Source organism: Mustela lutreola, chromosome 10 (genome assembly GCF_030435805.1).
Source record: "Mustela lutreola isolate mMusLut2 chromosome 10, mMusLut2.pri, whole genome shotgun sequence".
Taxonomy (NCBI): Eukaryota; Metazoa; Chordata; class Mammalia; order Carnivora; family Mustelidae; genus Mustela; species Mustela lutreola.
In genome coordinates, this window is record NC_081299.1 from 26324449 (window position 1) to 26340150 (window position 15702).

Here is a 15702-nt window from a genome sequence, read left to right on the forward strand (position 1 = left end):
TATTAGTAGTAGTAAGAGGTTCTTAAATCACACTGACAATACCTTTGAGAGGCCTCTCCTTCCCAGCATTTCTGAAGCTCTTGAAATCCCAACCATATGCTATTCCTGTGGCCAACTCCATCCAAAGCAGACGGTGGGGGGGGGGGGGGGATGAGAAACTCCCTGGGACCACATCCTTTCCACCTCTATTGGTGAAGACAAGATTCTGAAGTCCCCACAAGGGACCAGGACCCCAGGAAAACACAGACTTGTATAGACTCCCAGAGGAATACTGCACCCATGTTGATCTTAAAACTGTAACATTGTGCTGTGAATTCTCCTGTTATCCCTGCACTGCCTTCCAACTTGCTACCCTCAGACCCACTTTCAGTAGAGTCAAAGTCAAAGTATCCTCTTAGAAAATGGGAACATTAGCCTCTGTCCAAACCAGACTTTGGATCAGTAAGCATTTCCAAGAATGTGGGACATATAGAGGAAAATACTTGGCTTGGGTCTAATTTTTAAACTGTCTGTGCTAGAGCCAGTGGGGTCCTCTGGGGGCTAGACAGTGTCCTGTACACTTTACCCATGCCATAATCTAGCTAACCTTGGAAAGCACTCCCATTTCAAAACACTCTGAAATACTGGATAAAACATAAGGAATGTTTTATATGCATAGCTGAGCTTACAAGAAAGAAAGATATGTCCCCAGGGGACAAAAGCAAAGAGGAGACTAGAAAATCAGAATATTAACTGTGTGAGTCAGTACTGCAAACAGTCCAGCGGTGGTGGGAGGTGGGGGCACTGTTTGCTGGTCTGAGGGGCCAAAGGGCTTAGGTATTTACAACCACTTGGGTGTAGGAGGAAGGCATTGGGTCCACATGAAACACAGCATTAGGAATGAGAACCTCCATAAACGTGGGAAAGGGAAAATCTTTCATGAATGGTAGACTAAGAAAAAAAAAGAAATCAATTAGCAGCACAGGCTGATGACAAGAAGCCAATCTGTAGTCTAAGCATTGGAGGGAGGGGAAAATAGGCTAATCTCCTAAGATTTTTGTACCCACAAGCTGGTCTTCACACAGACACGGGACTCTGTGGGCCTGTGGGCCTACACAGCCCAGACACCTCCCTGTAAATTAAAAATGAACATGAAATTGTCCCAAACCAAGAACAGTCTAGCAGAAACAACTGCAAAATATTTTCTGAGGGACCCACTCCTAACCCAGACTGTTCAAGATTCTCACAGATAAAGTTCCACTGAAGGGGTGCCTGGATGGCTCAGTGGGTTAAAGCCTCTGCCTTCAGCTCAGGTCATGATCCCAGAGTCCTGGGATCGAGCCCCACATCCTGCTCTCTGCTCAGCAGGAAACCTGCTTCCCCCTCTCTCTCTGCCTGCCTCTCTGCCTACTTGTGATCTCTGTCTGTCACATAAATAAAAAAATTTTTAAAAAAGAAAGTTCCACTGAAAATGAGTTCACACCAGACCATGTGGTACACTATGTCTGACACGGCCCCTAAAGATCTCCACCTCCTGGCATTAACACCCTCGTGTAGGCCCTCATCTTGACTATGAACTAGACTTACTATAACGAATAGAACATGGACTGTCACTTCTGAGATTATATTACAAAAAGATTATGGCTTCCACCTTGAACACTCTCTCTCAGAGTCTGCTCTGGGAGAAGCAAGCTACTATGTTATGAGTAGCCCTATGGTGAGTCCCACATGTCAAAAAAACTGATGACCCTGGCCAATAGCCAGTGAGCATCCGAGGCCTGCCAACAGCGATGTGAGTGAGTGAGTTAGGAGATACTCCTCCAGTCAAGCCTTGAGACGACTACAGCCCTGGCCAATGCCTTGACTGAAGCCATGTGAGTCACCTGACCCAGAAGGCACCCACCCAAGCTGCACTGAGATTCCTGGCCCACAGAAATGCTGAGATAATAAGTATTTGTTGTGTTAAGACACTACATTTGAGAGTAATAGATTGTGTAGCAATAGACAACTAATGCAAACTGAGATAGAAACAAAAACTAAGCTTTATTAAGTGAAGTCATTGAGAATGCAAGCTTTATCTGTTACTGCAGCTAGTGTTTCCTTAGCTAAAATAGATTAGCTTTTAAACTATGTTTAAAATTTCTGGGGCACCTGGGTGGCTCAGTTGGTTGGTTAAGCCTCTGCCTTTGGCTCCGGTCATGATCCCAGCATCCTGGAATCGAGTCCTGCATCAAGCTCCCTGTTCCACGGGGAGCCTGCTTCTCCCTCTGTCTCTGCCTCCCTCTCTCTGTGTCTCTCCTGAATAAATAAATAAAATGCTTTTAAAAAATAAAATAAACTATGTTTAAAACTTCTAAAACTTAAAAGATAAAACTGAAAACATAAGGAGAGAATAAAAGTTTTGAAAAGAAGCTTAGAAAGAGTTAAAAGGAACCAAACCAGATTTCTAGAACTGAAACAAAGTCAAATTAAAAGCACAGTTAATGAGCTAAATAGGAGATGACACACAACTGAAGAGAAAATTGGTAAATCAGATGATACATCTGAGGAACTCACCCAGAAGGCAGCACAGAGAGGCAAAGAGATGGAAATTATGAACAACAGGTTAAGATGCACGTGGGAAAGAGTAAGAAGGTCCCACATACAACCAATAGGAGCTCCAGGTGAGAGGCTAGATAGAACGTAGAAGCCGCAATATCTGAAGAGTTAATTAGACTGATGGAGAACTTTGCAGACTTCTGACTTCACGCATGACAGAGTGACAGGCAAGGCAGCTATAAAGCTGACAAAACTGTCAAAGACAACCACTTCATCACTCTGAAAATCAATCAAAGGTATACAACAAAGAAGCGTAGACCTGAAAGTGACGGAACAGCGGGAGTCCGTGGCGTCCTTGCCTGAGGCTGCTCCCATTACTCAAATTCCCAGTTCCATCCCTTGCAATAGTTCAGCCAGGGTGAGACAGGCTGTGAAAACCAGCTGCTTCACTGCCATTGCCAAAAGGGGCTCACTTAATTTGGAACATAGTTGTATGGTATCAAGAACTACACAGGGGGTGGGGGACAGAGGGAAAACTAGGGGGAGAACAGGAACACAGCAAGGCAAAGCTGAGATTGCAGCACTGTTTGGGGCAAGAAATGGACTGGCAGACTAGGCAGGGATGTAACAGAGGCGTTCCAGGACATGAGATAACCAGAGAAGATTTGATGAGTGTTCCACATATGCTGCGTTGAGCAGAGGTGAGTGCATGCCCAACAGAGACAGAGAGGCCTCGAACTGCCCACACCTCTCTGGCCAGTGGAGCTTGTGTCCATGTGTAGCAGTGACAAGAGAGAGCCTGGAAAAAAGTAAAATCCAGGGTAGGCTGAAAAACAGTCTGAAGTTTGTACTCCCTAGTCCACACATAGAACCATAAGCAGAGAGAAGACTTTCTGGCTCAAGGTTTTGGGACACAAGCTCTGGCTGAACACTAAGCTATGCAGACACAAGGGCAAACCCCCTAGGAAACCAGGCTTAAAAATAAAAACAAGAAAGAAAAAAAATGGTGAATCTATCAGAGGCCACATTTAGCAAAGAAGACCGATTTCACAGATTTAGTCCAGGGATCAACAAACACATAAACAAAGCAATAGCAATCTTCAAGAGGTAAAGTAAGAACTCACAACTCTATGGCCAACTGATCTTCGACAAAGCAGGAAGTGATATCCAATGGAAAAAAGGCAATCTCTCCAACAAATGGTGCTGGGAAAACTGGACAGCCCCATGCAGAAGAATGAAACCAGACCACTTTCTTACACCATACACAGAAATAAATTCAAAATGGATGAAAGACTGAAACGTGAGACAGGAAACCATCAAAATCCTAGAGGAGAACACAGGCATCAACCTCTTTGACCTTGGCCACAGTAACTTTTTTTTAAAGATTTATTTATTTATTTATTTGCCAGCGAGAGAGCGTGAGCTCAAGAAGGGGGAGAAGCAAGCAAAAGGAGAAGGAGAAACAGGCTCTCTGCTGAGCGGGGAGCCTGACTTGGGGCTCAATCCCAGGACCCTGGGATTATGACCTGAGCAGAAGGAAGACATTTAACCATCTGAGCCACCCAGGCACCCAGCCATAATAGCAACTTCTTACTAGACATGTTGCCAGAGGCAAGGGAAACAAAAGCAAAAATAAACTACTGGGACTTCTTCAAGAAAAAAAGTTTCTGCACAGCAAAGGAAACAATCAACAAAACTAAAAGGCATCCTACAGAATAGGAGAAGATATTTGCAAATGACAAATATGCTCAAGGATTAGTATCCAAAATCTATAAAAACTTACCAACTCAACATCCAAGAAACAAATAATACAGTTAAGAAATGGGCAGAAGAAATGAAGAGACACTTTTCCAAAAAAGACATCCAGATGGCTAATAGACACATGAAAAGATGCTCAACATCACTCATCATCAGGGAAATACAAATCAAAACCATGCTGAGATACCACCTCACACCAGTCAGAATGGCTAAAATTAACAACACAAGAAACAACAGGTGTTGGCAAGGATGTGGAGAAAGAGGAACCCTCTTGCACTGTTGGTGGGAATGCAAACTGGTGCAGCCACTCGAGAATATTTGGAGGCTCCTCAAAAAGTTAAAAATAGAACTACCCTACAACCTAGCAAATGCATTACTAGGGATTTACCCAAAGGATTAAAAAAAAATACAGATCTGAAGGTGTACATGGACCCTAATGTTTACAGCAGCATTGTCAACAATAGCCAAACTATGGAGAGAGCCCAAATGTCCACTGACTGACAAAAATCAGTAAAGAAGACGTGTGTGTGTGTACACACACACAAATGTATATATATAAACTATGGAATATTACACAGCCATCAAAAGAATGAAATCTTGCCATTTTCAACTATGTGGATGGAGCTACAGTGTATTATGCTAAGTGAAAGAATTCAACCAGAGAAAGATAAATACCATATGACTTCACTCATATGTGGAATTTAAGAAACAAAACAGATGAACATAAGAGTGGCGGGAAGGGGAAAGAGGGAGAGAGAAAAAAAATAAGAGACTCTTAACAGTAGAGAACAAACTGAGGGTTAATGGAGGGAGGTGGGTGGAGGATGGGCTAGAGGAGTGTTGGGAATTAAGGAGGACAATTGTTGTGATGAGTCCTAGCTGTTATATGTAAGTGATAAATCACTGAATTCTACTCCTGAAACCAATATTGCACTGTATGTTAATGAACTAGAATATAAATTTTTAAAGTTTAAAAAGGTAAAATATGAATCCAAAGTCACTGCAATATATACAACAAAAAAAAAATCATGAGACATGCAAATAAACAAGAAAATGTGAATGTCCTGAAACGTTTGATTTATCAGACAAAATCTGCAAAGCAGCTATTACAAATATGTTAAAAGAACTAAGGGAAATGTTTAAAGGTTTAAAAGAAAGCACAGCAATGACTACATGGATTAAAAAGAAATCACAACAAAAAGAATTTTTTTAAGAGCCAAATGGAAATTTTGGAGCTGAAAAGTACAATAACTGAAGTGCCCTTCTTTTTCACTAGAAGGGCTCAGCATCAAAAATGATCAGTAAACTTGATCAGTATAAATTATCCAATGTGAAGAATGGAGAGAAAAAAAGAATACAAATAAACAGAACCTCAGAGACCTATGGGACAATAACAAGCAAGGCAGTATACATGTGATAGAAATCCCAAAGGAAGAAGAGAGAAAGGGGGAGAAAAAGATACTTGAAGAAATAACAGCTCAAAACTTTCCAAATGTGACAAAAAACATTAATCTACAGATTAAAGAAGCTCAAGGTTAAATACAAAGAGATTCATAGCCAGATACATTGCAATCAAAATGTTGAAAGCCATAGACAAAGAGAAAATCTTAACAGCACAAGGGAAAAACAATTCATCACACACAAAAAGACAGTAATATGATTAACAACCGGCTTCTCATCAGAACAATAAGCATCAAGGGAGTAGAATGGTATATTCAAAATGCTGAAAGTAAAAACTGCCAACCAGGAATTCTATATTCAGCAAAACTGTTCTTCAAAAATGAAGTAAAATTAAAGATGTTTCCAAATACATATAGACTGAAGAATTTGTTACAGACCTATCTTACAAGAAATATTCACGGAAGTTCTTCAGGCTAAAAGGAACGGATACTTAATGGTAACTCAAATCCACAGGAAGAGATGAAAGGGACAAAAAATGACAAACATAAAAGACTCTGTAAATATACTCTTCTCCTTTTTTCTCTCAACTTCTTTGAAAGGCACAAAATTTTACAAAATTATTATTATAACATCATCATTACTTTTTATAATAATTGTTAGATTTAGAACATATACACAGGAAAGGTACATGACAATAATAGCACAAATGGGGAGAGAAAAAAAAAGAGATACATTGGAGCAGGGTTTCTATATTTTATCAGAATTAATTAGATTTAATCAGTTATGATACATATTATAATTCCTAGAGCAACTCTAATAACTCAAATAATATAGTAAAAAGGAATTAATAATAAAGAAATTCAAATGGTACACTAAAACATTTATTTGATACAAAAGACAGCAAAGAACGAACAGAGGAAAAACAATGACATGATACAATCCAATCATATCAATAATCACATTAAATGTGAATGAACAAAAAAGACTCATTCAGAAGGCAGAAATTGTTAGATTGGATTTTTTGAAAAAGTGCAAGTAGGTTGAAATTAAAATGAAGAAAAAAGATGTACCAGCAAGCACTAACCATGAGAGAATTTTGCAGATTTGATGAACAGCATTAATCTTCAGATTCAGGGAACATACACACATATCATAGTGAAACTGCAGAACACCAAAATCAAACACAAGATCTCAACAGCAATCAGAAAGAAATGAAAACTATCCACAAAGACAATTAGATTGATTGCAGACTTCCCAAAGGCAACAACAGAAGACAGATGACAAAAGAATATCTTCAAAACGCTGACAGAAAATAAATGTTGACCTAAGATTCTAAAATAAGCTGATTTATGTTAAATAATGAGGGTAGACTCCATTTTTGTTGTTGTTGTTGTTGTTGTTAAAAACAAAGTTTGCTACTAACAGAAACTGACTGAAAAAATCACTAAGGAATATTTCAAAGGAAGGAATGACCTGTGAGAAAATATGGGGGAGGTACAAATGTGAGTCTATGTAATCAAGTACTAAGAGCATAAAATGTAGCAAAAATAATAAAGACTAACTTGGAGAGGTAAAAAGAAGGTGGAACTAAGATACCAGACAACACGTACAGGTAAGAAGGGAAGAGGTGGTCAAAACAGAAGCGTCCTAAGGATAGAAGAAATTGTCAAATTTAGACTTTGCTAAGTCAGATGTGCACATGAAAATTACAAGAGGAACTACAAGAATGAAACTAGAATACAGAACTGCCAAACAAAGCAGTGTGGGATTTGGTATTAAGAAAAACGAAGAAACTAATACAAAAGAAGGTAGCAAAGGAGTAGAAAAGCATCATCCAAAAAGCAGGAGAAATAGGGCACAAAATAAAACAACACAACACATCCGGGCATATCAGTAATCACAATAAATATAAATGTACTAAGCCCTCAAGCAATTGTCAAAGTAGATTTAAGATAAATTCCTTAAACTATTTACGAAAGACAAAGCTCAAACAGAAGGAGACAAAAAGCTGGAGCACACCTGTGGCGTCAGAGGGTAACTAGCGTGGCTGGAGTGGACGAAGGGAGGGAACAGCGTTAGGAGAGGGACTAACAGGGAGCAAGGGTTAGGTCACACAGGGCTTCATAAGTCATAGCAAAGTCCTCTGTGTAAGGCGAGGGTTTTGAGTGAATGCAATTCTATTTTGAAATGATCGCTCAGGGCTGTGCTGAGAGAGAATGAATGGAAGCAAAGGCACATGCAGGAGACCACTTAGTGGGCAGGGCAATAGCTTGGAAAGAAGCCATGGTGATATAGACTGGAGTAATGACAATGGAGGTGGTGAGAAGTGCTTGGATCCTGGATATGCTTGGAAGGTGGGACCAACAGGATTTGCTGAAGGACTGGATGGGGAGAGGTGAAAAAGAGAAAGGAGTCAAGACTGACTTCAGGCTTTTGGATCTGAGCTCCTAAAAGGATGAATTTCAATACACAGTTAGACACACACACCTGGCAATTATGGAAGGATCTGGGGCTGGAGATACACATTTGGAAGTCATCAGGCCCTCAATAATTTTCAAAGCCATGAGCCCGAGTGAGCTCACCTAAGGAGGCAGTGTCCAGAGAAGTCCAGGAATTAAGCCCTAGAAAAATCCAGTGTTCAGATCCTGGAGAGTTGGAGAGACACCCATAGCAAGACGGACCATAAACATCCAGAATGAGAATCTAAGAGAATCTAAAAGGTATGGAGTCTTCGAAGCAAACGGAGTATGGTGTTTCAAGAAGGAGAGAGCCATCATCGATGTTAGATGTTGCTGATGGGTCAAGTAAAACGAGGACTGAGCATTAACCACTGGGTTTAGCCAACAGGCTAGTCTGATGTGAAAAGACAGCTGCGCCCGTCAGATTCCCTGATTCAGGAAATGTAACAAAGACCGCAGCAGCAAACAAGAGAAGCCAATCCGGACAGACTTCTGCATTGCTTTTTTGCATTGCTTTTTTTTTTTTTTCCCCCAGCAAACAGTAAAAATAGCTAACCTTTCCTGAGTGCTGGCTATGTGCCAAGAACACTATTACGATGCCTATTTTTAAATAGAGAAAGTGGGGCTCAAAAAAGTCAAATAATCTGTCCCGGGTCACTCAGCTGGTAAGTGGCTGAGCTAGAATCCCAGTCCATGTCATGCATGTAATCATGCATGCCTCTGCTTAGTTAAGGAGAAAGATCACACTTAGGGAAGGAACTCACATTTATAAAGTACCAATTGAGGGCCAGGCATCTTGTGTTTGCATACATGCTCTCACTGAACTCTCGCAAAGGCCCTGAGATAAATATCATTACTACTGTCATTTTAAAGGTGAAAAAACAGAGGCTCTGCTGGGTCTCACTAACGGTCCCACAGGGGTGGTGACTAGTGGGGAAAGAGCTCAAGTGTGGGCATTTCTCAGACTGCATCTCTGCCTATCCCTCGTCTGTACCACAGGCCTGCCCTTTGCACTGGACGAGCTGAGACTATTCAGGCCAGGACATGGCTGGGGAACCCCAGAGACCTGATGTCACCCCTACAAACTCATCACTTTGAGGATCCTTGGTGGTTTTGAAGGATGTGACTGAGACAACCCCCCCACACACACACACAGTTTGAATCAGCTCCAGAAATCCCAAGGCAGGCTTCCCAGTTCCCCCAGAACCAGACCTGTGCTCTGTCCAGGGGCTGGACCTCTGATTTTAAGGCATAGGCTGAGTATGAGAGTGAACCCCACTTCCCACCCTTTCCTTCAGTCGTGCTGGATGGTCTCTACCTGTCCGGTGGTGAGGGAACGGCTGTAGCCAGGGATGGAGCTCCGGGGATGGATCCGGGGTGGGACACAGCAGCTGGGAAAGAACAAAATTCCATATTCAGAACAGGGGTCTGAGAGAAAGGGGAATAACAGCATTGGGGTCCCTGAGCAGGTTCCATCCCTCGGAAAGGGATCCTCCCAGGAGACTTTTGGGTAAAGGTACTGTCCCAAAGAGGCACTCAGATTGGAGCGATCACCAGGGACCCCCTCTTTATGTGGAGCAGAGTGAGACTCCCCACTTGAACCCTAAGGAGGGAACCTCCCCCCACCAGGATCAGCTTCCCAGCCCAAGCCCTGGCCCTCCCTGTCCTTACTTGATCCGGGCCTGGTCCACGCTGGAGGAGCGGCGGGCGGTGAAGCGCCGGGCCATTGCTTTGGGAGACGTCTTGGGGCTGCCATCCGAGTCTCCACTCTCCTCATCCCCCATGGCCTTGATGTAGCTGCCGCTCCTCATCCTGCGGCAGGGGATCTCCCCGTCCTTGCCCCCAGTGGGGTAACCCCCCCAGTCATCTTGCGGCACCTGTGGGGACAGGGGCTTCTGTCTCTCGGATGTGTCCCTACTACATCTAGAAGCCAGGACCCTCTGTCCCCACTGCCAGCAGGAGGCGCTCTGCTAGCTGGACCAGGGACTGGCAGAAGCAGAGCCAGAGGTAAGGTTTCAGACTGTCCCCTCCCTTACAGGAGATGCCTCATCATCTTTCATGGACTGCTTACTACTTAATTAAGGTGATATGCCAGGAGCCAAGAGGATGGAGATCAGAGGCCAAAGTGACCTCTGTTGACCCAGCCCAGCAGCGAAGTATCACGAGCCCCCACCTTTCACCTCTCTTCCTCCTTCCTCCTCTTAACCTGCCGACATCCCAAATCCTCCAGCCCTTCCCCCCTTCCCTGTCTGAGGAGCCACAGAGGGCTCTAAGCAGGCAAGTGCCATCAGATTTGTTTCAGAAAGAATGCTCTGACGGTCCAGAGGGGGGATGCACTGTGTAGGGCCCGGAGCAGGGCAAGGGATGGAATGGCAGGAGGGAGACCAATTAGGAGGCTGATGCTGTTAGCCAAGCAAGAGATGATGAGCCTAAATTAAGACCATGACAATGAGGGGGACGAGGAGATGGAAATGAGGTGTTAAGGAGCATCAGTGAGTCTGATTAGACGTAGGGGGCGAGGGGGCGAGGGGGCGGGGAGGAGCCGCAGATGACTGGGAGGCTGCTGGCTGAGGACCCGGGGGATGGTGCTGTCGCTCACTGAGCCACAGAATCCCAGAGAAACAGGTTTGGGGGAGAGGTGATAGGTTAGGGTTGAGCATCTTAAGTTTGGCAGTGAAATACTGAGCAGGTGGTTGGGTGTTCGGTTCTGGAGTTCAGCGGCGGAGAGATCTGGGCTGGAGGCAGACACGTGGGAGTCATGGGCAGCAGCTGAATCCACAGGGGTGAATGAAACAGCCCAGGGGAAAGAGAGAGCGCTGGGGAGGGATCCACTGACATTTAAAAAGGGGACTGCAAAGAAAGGAAGAAAAGCCTATGAAGTCACCTGAGAAAGAGTGGGCAGAGGGGTAGGAGGGAAGTCAGGAGAATGCCATGTCATGGAAACAGGAGACAGTTCCAGAATAAAAGGAGTTGATAATGTCAAATGCCACAGTACATTCAGAGGTTAGTAATTCGGGCTCAGGAGCTAGATCCATGTTCAGATTTTCACCCCATCACTTCCTAGGTGAACTTGAGCAAAAATGATGACTCTCTCAGTTTCCTCGTCTGCAAACTGGTAATGGCAATTATGCCAACGCCCCAGAGCTGGTGGGAAGGATAAGTAAGCCAACATAGTGTGCCCAGCACATAGTAAGTCCCCAGTAAATGTTAGCTATTATTATTATTATAAGCATTGAAAGGTGCCTTTCAAGGAGACCCCTCAAAAGACCACTGGAGACTACTGCCAGAACATTTTAGAGGGCAGGGGATGTGGATGTCACACTGTCATCAAGGGGAGAATGAAAGGAAGTGAAGATGAAGAATCTATGCTCTAAGAGCTTGGGTATGAAGGGAAGACGGGAGATGGCAGGGGCTATGGAGGGAAGGAAGGACTTTTTAGGATGAGAGACCTGAGCATATTTCCAGGATAAGAGAAAGAGCCAGCGAAGACCAAGACAGTCTTTAAATGCGGGAAGGGATGGAGGTAGGGGATGGTCAGCTCAGGGGTAGAGGGGATCCTGAGGAGATGCGCTCAAGTCCTGCTGGAGGACTCAGCATGGGATGGTGATGAGTGGCCCTGGCTTTTTCTCTGAGCCAAGAAGGAAGGGAAAGGGGGTGGCTGGGGATCTAGATGAGTCTGTAGGTGGGCTGACAGGAAGGCGAGGGAGGCTGTGATGGTTGGCCCACACTAGGAAGAATGACGTACAAGCAGAGGCATGGGGAGAGGGCTGGGGCAGGTAGGGAAGATTTCAAACACCTGTTGTAAGGAACAGGTTGAATGGGGTGAGGATGGAGACTTTAAGACGGTCAAGAGCCAGAGAGAGCATAGAGTTCAGGGAGGGACAGTGACTATGGGGGGGGGGGGGCGCGCTAGGTGAGGGGACAGAAATCAAGATGAGATCAGTGACCCAGGGATTGAATGGGGTCCCAAGATGGACAGAACCCACAGAGAGGGGCATGACTCAGCAAGGAGGCTGGAGCTCAGTTAGAAGATGGGAACACAGGGAGGAGACAAGACTCCATAAAGAAACAAGGACTCTGGTAGAAGGAGGGGTTCAGCAGAGGGTTGAGGGAGAGCTGGGGTCCAATGGGAGAAATAGGGTCTCAAAACAAAGAGGTTAAGGATCCAACAAAGACACCTAATCTGATGGGGGCAGCTTCCCCTGCTTTGGGGCACGGCCCCTGAAATCCGTTCCTTCCCCCACCCAGGGCTCTGACTTTGCAATCCTAAAATACCTTGAACCCCCGTGCCCTGAGGGATCATTCCCTTCCCTGCCTCTCTCCAAAGAGGAGCCCCGGGTGAGCAGAGAGGCAGGCCAGCAGATGGGACAGCCAGGGCACACTCTGCCACACTGCAGGGCTCCCGCTCCACAGCCACTGCGGCTGCTCGCTCTTCTGCAGGACACTGTGAGGTGCATGTTAAAAAGGAAGCCCCCAGAGAGGTCAGGGCAGCCCTGGAGAAGCAGCAGGGAGCAGCGGTGTCGCAGGGAGGCTCCGGGGATGGCCAGGGCTCAGATCTGGGAGAAGGACAGTTCGTGTCCTCTGCTCGGCCCGTTCTGCCGGACCCTTCAATTCCCAGCTTAGAGAACCTCTCTACCCAGGGAGGGGGCAATCCGGAAGTCCTGAATCCTAGAAGTCTCCCAACTTCCCTACTGTCTGCTTCCACGTGGCCCTGTTTTTTCCCTTGAGCTCTCTCGGAAGTTCTCCACCCGGAAGAGCTCTAACGTGTGAAGAACTTACCGGCAAGGCCAGGGACACCCAAAAGGTACATGCAAGGTCAATTCTCTGTACCTCTGAACATGCTGTAGTCTCTTCCTGGAAGTCCCTTAATCCACGTCTGGGCTCGACCAACTCCAGCTCCACTGGGATTCAGCTCCAGCGTCCTCCTCCCCCGCAAGCTGCTCTGAGCAGCCCCCAGCCGCCGCCACCCCCGGTGGGGGCGGTGCCTTCTCTATGCTCCCATGGCGCTGAGGGCTCTCTCCTATCACAGCCTCATCGCTCTGTTCTACCTGCCTCCTTGTCTACCCCACCCCAACCCTGTAAGCTCTTCACAAGCAGCCTCTGTGTCGTCATCTCTGCATCCTCAGCCCCCAGGAAATGCTCCCCGAGGGAATGACGGTGGATTAAATATGTGGCATGGGGGGTTCGGGGGGCAACTCTTAAGTCTGCTGGACTTCCAGAACTTGTGTTGGCTTTTCCTCCTAAACCTATGGGAGGCCTCAAAAAGCAAGCCAGCGGGTGCCTGGCTGGCTTAGACAGAAGAGCATGCCACTCTTGATGCTGGGTTCATGAGTTTGAGCCCTATGTTGGGTTCAGAGATTGCTTAAATAAATAAAACTTAAAAAAAAAAAAAAAAAAAAAAAAGGCAAGCCAGGGGGAATAGGAGAGGGGCCAGAGGAAGAGAAGAGAAAGGTTGATGGTGAGAAGGGCCCTGACCCCACCTCAGTAAGGAGGAGGAGAGGGGACAGCGTGGGATGGATAAGGTTACCATGAGGAGGAGGAGTCGGGGCTCCTCACCTAATCTGCAGACACCGCACAAGTGGCGAGAAAGGAGGGGGACAGCATGCCATCCATCACCTGCTCCATCCACTCCCTGGAAGCCCCGCCCTGGTGTTGTATCTTGGCCTCAGACTTTGGTGTGTCCCCAGCCCAGGAAAACCCACAGGACAGGCTCCCAGAGCTCTTCCATGGCCTCATGGAGTCCTACCTCAGGCACCCCAGCATGACAAACCTCAGCAGAGGCAGATTCTGGAAATAACTGACCTTCATAGTCAAACAGTATCTGGACCACCCAGATCAGAGCAGAAAAGAGGTCTGGAGAAGGCCTAGGGGCAGGAGAACTGCTTTCCAACTGCTGACCTCCAATCTCAAGGAAAGCTACAGCCAGGGAGTGCCACACTGTCCTGTCCACTGCCTACCCTCAACCTCATTCTGCCTCCGAGGTCATGAGACAGAGGCCAGCACAGCTTGTCCAAGCAGCAGGTCGAAGGGAAGTCTTCCTGGCAGTGACAGATAATGTCAGAATAGAAGGGCCCCTCCCTTGTACAAATGGGGAAAGCGAGATCCCAAAAGGGGCTCCAGGAGACACAGTGAGGCAGGGCAGAACCTCCCCACCTCCAGGCCTCCACCACAGGGACAACTGACTCCCATCCAACCCTTTTGGTAACTACTGGGTGACAGCACTGCAGAAGGTTGAGGACCCTGTGCCCCACCCTCACCAAAGCCTCACCTGCAGATAATGATAAGTCCTGGCTTTGGCCTTGGCCTCCGGACCCAGGAGCCCCTTGCCTGGCCCGGCCCCTGGGTATCCATCCCGGCCCTGGTTGACCATCATGGTATGCCAGGCACTTCGCTTGACCGATTGTCCATCCAGTGACATGGACATGCCAGTGCAGGCAAGACAGCGGCCTTCCGACCCGCCTGAGCGCCCCTTGAAGCTCAAGTCCCGGTAGGACCCGTCTGGAGCTTCCAGGCAGAAGGGACCACCAGGCTCCCCAGGGGGCCGCCCACCCGCCAGGAAGCCACTATCGCTGTCCAAGTTGTCATCGGAGCTCCACCAGCCAGCAGACTTGGACTGGTGCCGCCCATCCCCCTTGCGGTCCTTGCTCTTGCTCCTCTTGCCATGCCTGGACTGGTGGTGGTGGTGGTGGTGGTGGTGATGGTGGTGATGGGAGGTGTGGGGGCCTCCAGAGCCCAGGCCAGGGTAGCTGTCTCCTCCAGAGCCACCTCTTCCCTCAGCCTTGGGCCCGTTATAGTCCCGCTTCCCTGGGGCTTCCAAAGAGTGGGACTTGGCAAAGAGCTTCTGCACAGAGTGAACCAGGTGCCGTATGCGGCTGGGGCTCTCGCTGCGGGCCTCCGGGGCACTGCCGGATGCTGGCCCTGGCCCAGGCCCAGCCCCTGCCGGACCTCGCTGGTATGGGAGCGTGTGGAAGCCATCTTGTTGAACTGGCAACTGCTTTTCAAACTGGTCCAGGAGTGTAGAAGGCAGGCGGGGGGCACCCTTGCCCTGAGGGTGGCCCACACAGTCTTCACAGGTGTCGAAGGGGCCCTGGCCAGGGTACATCCTGGGGAAGGTGCTGCTACCCCCCCCAACCCCGGCCCCCCCAGGCCCTCCCTCGGGGCCTACTGATGGCCCCTCACTCAGGCTCAGGGGCCCTTCCGGAGAAAGGTGTCCCAGGCCAGCTCTCGGGGCACAGAAGCGGGGCTCAGTGGAGAAGGCCTCCCCGGAGCCCAGCAGGTACGGGGCCCTGGCAGCTGGGCCCACGTCCATATGCTGCTGGTCGGCAAAGCGGGCTGGGCGGGGATGGCTACCGCGGTCGCCATGGTAACCCCTCATGGCCTCAGCAAGGGCTCTTCATAGTGCTGGGGGCCAGGCCCCAGAAACCTCCTGGGAAAATAAGGAGAAAAAAGATTCAGACTGAACAGGTCACTTCCCCTAAAACTACATGCTTAGGTATCTGGTATCCCTTTAGGTAATGCATACCAATTTATTGTGATTAATTGTACTATCTTTCCCCACATGAGCTTA

At 47.3% G+C, this 15702-nt stretch overlaps 1 protein-coding gene across 1 annotated transcript in view; it reads right to left on the minus strand.

Annotated features, from left to right (window-relative positions):
• DLGAP3 (DLG associated protein 3) overlaps window positions 1–15702 on the minus strand; it is a 62529-nt gene that overhangs the window by 23286 nt on the left and 23541 nt on the right. Inside the window, exons 3-5 of the mRNA XM_059137121.1 lie at window positions 14404–15561; window positions 9807–10012; window positions 9454–9526 (exon numbers count right to left, since the gene is read on the minus strand). Coding sequence (XP_058993104.1) covers window positions 9454–9526; window positions 9807–10012; window positions 14404–15510 — 1386 coding nt within the window. The 5' untranslated portion in view covers window positions 15511–15561. The remainder of the gene's footprint in view (window positions 1–9453; window positions 9527–9806; window positions 10013–14403; window positions 15562–15702) is intronic.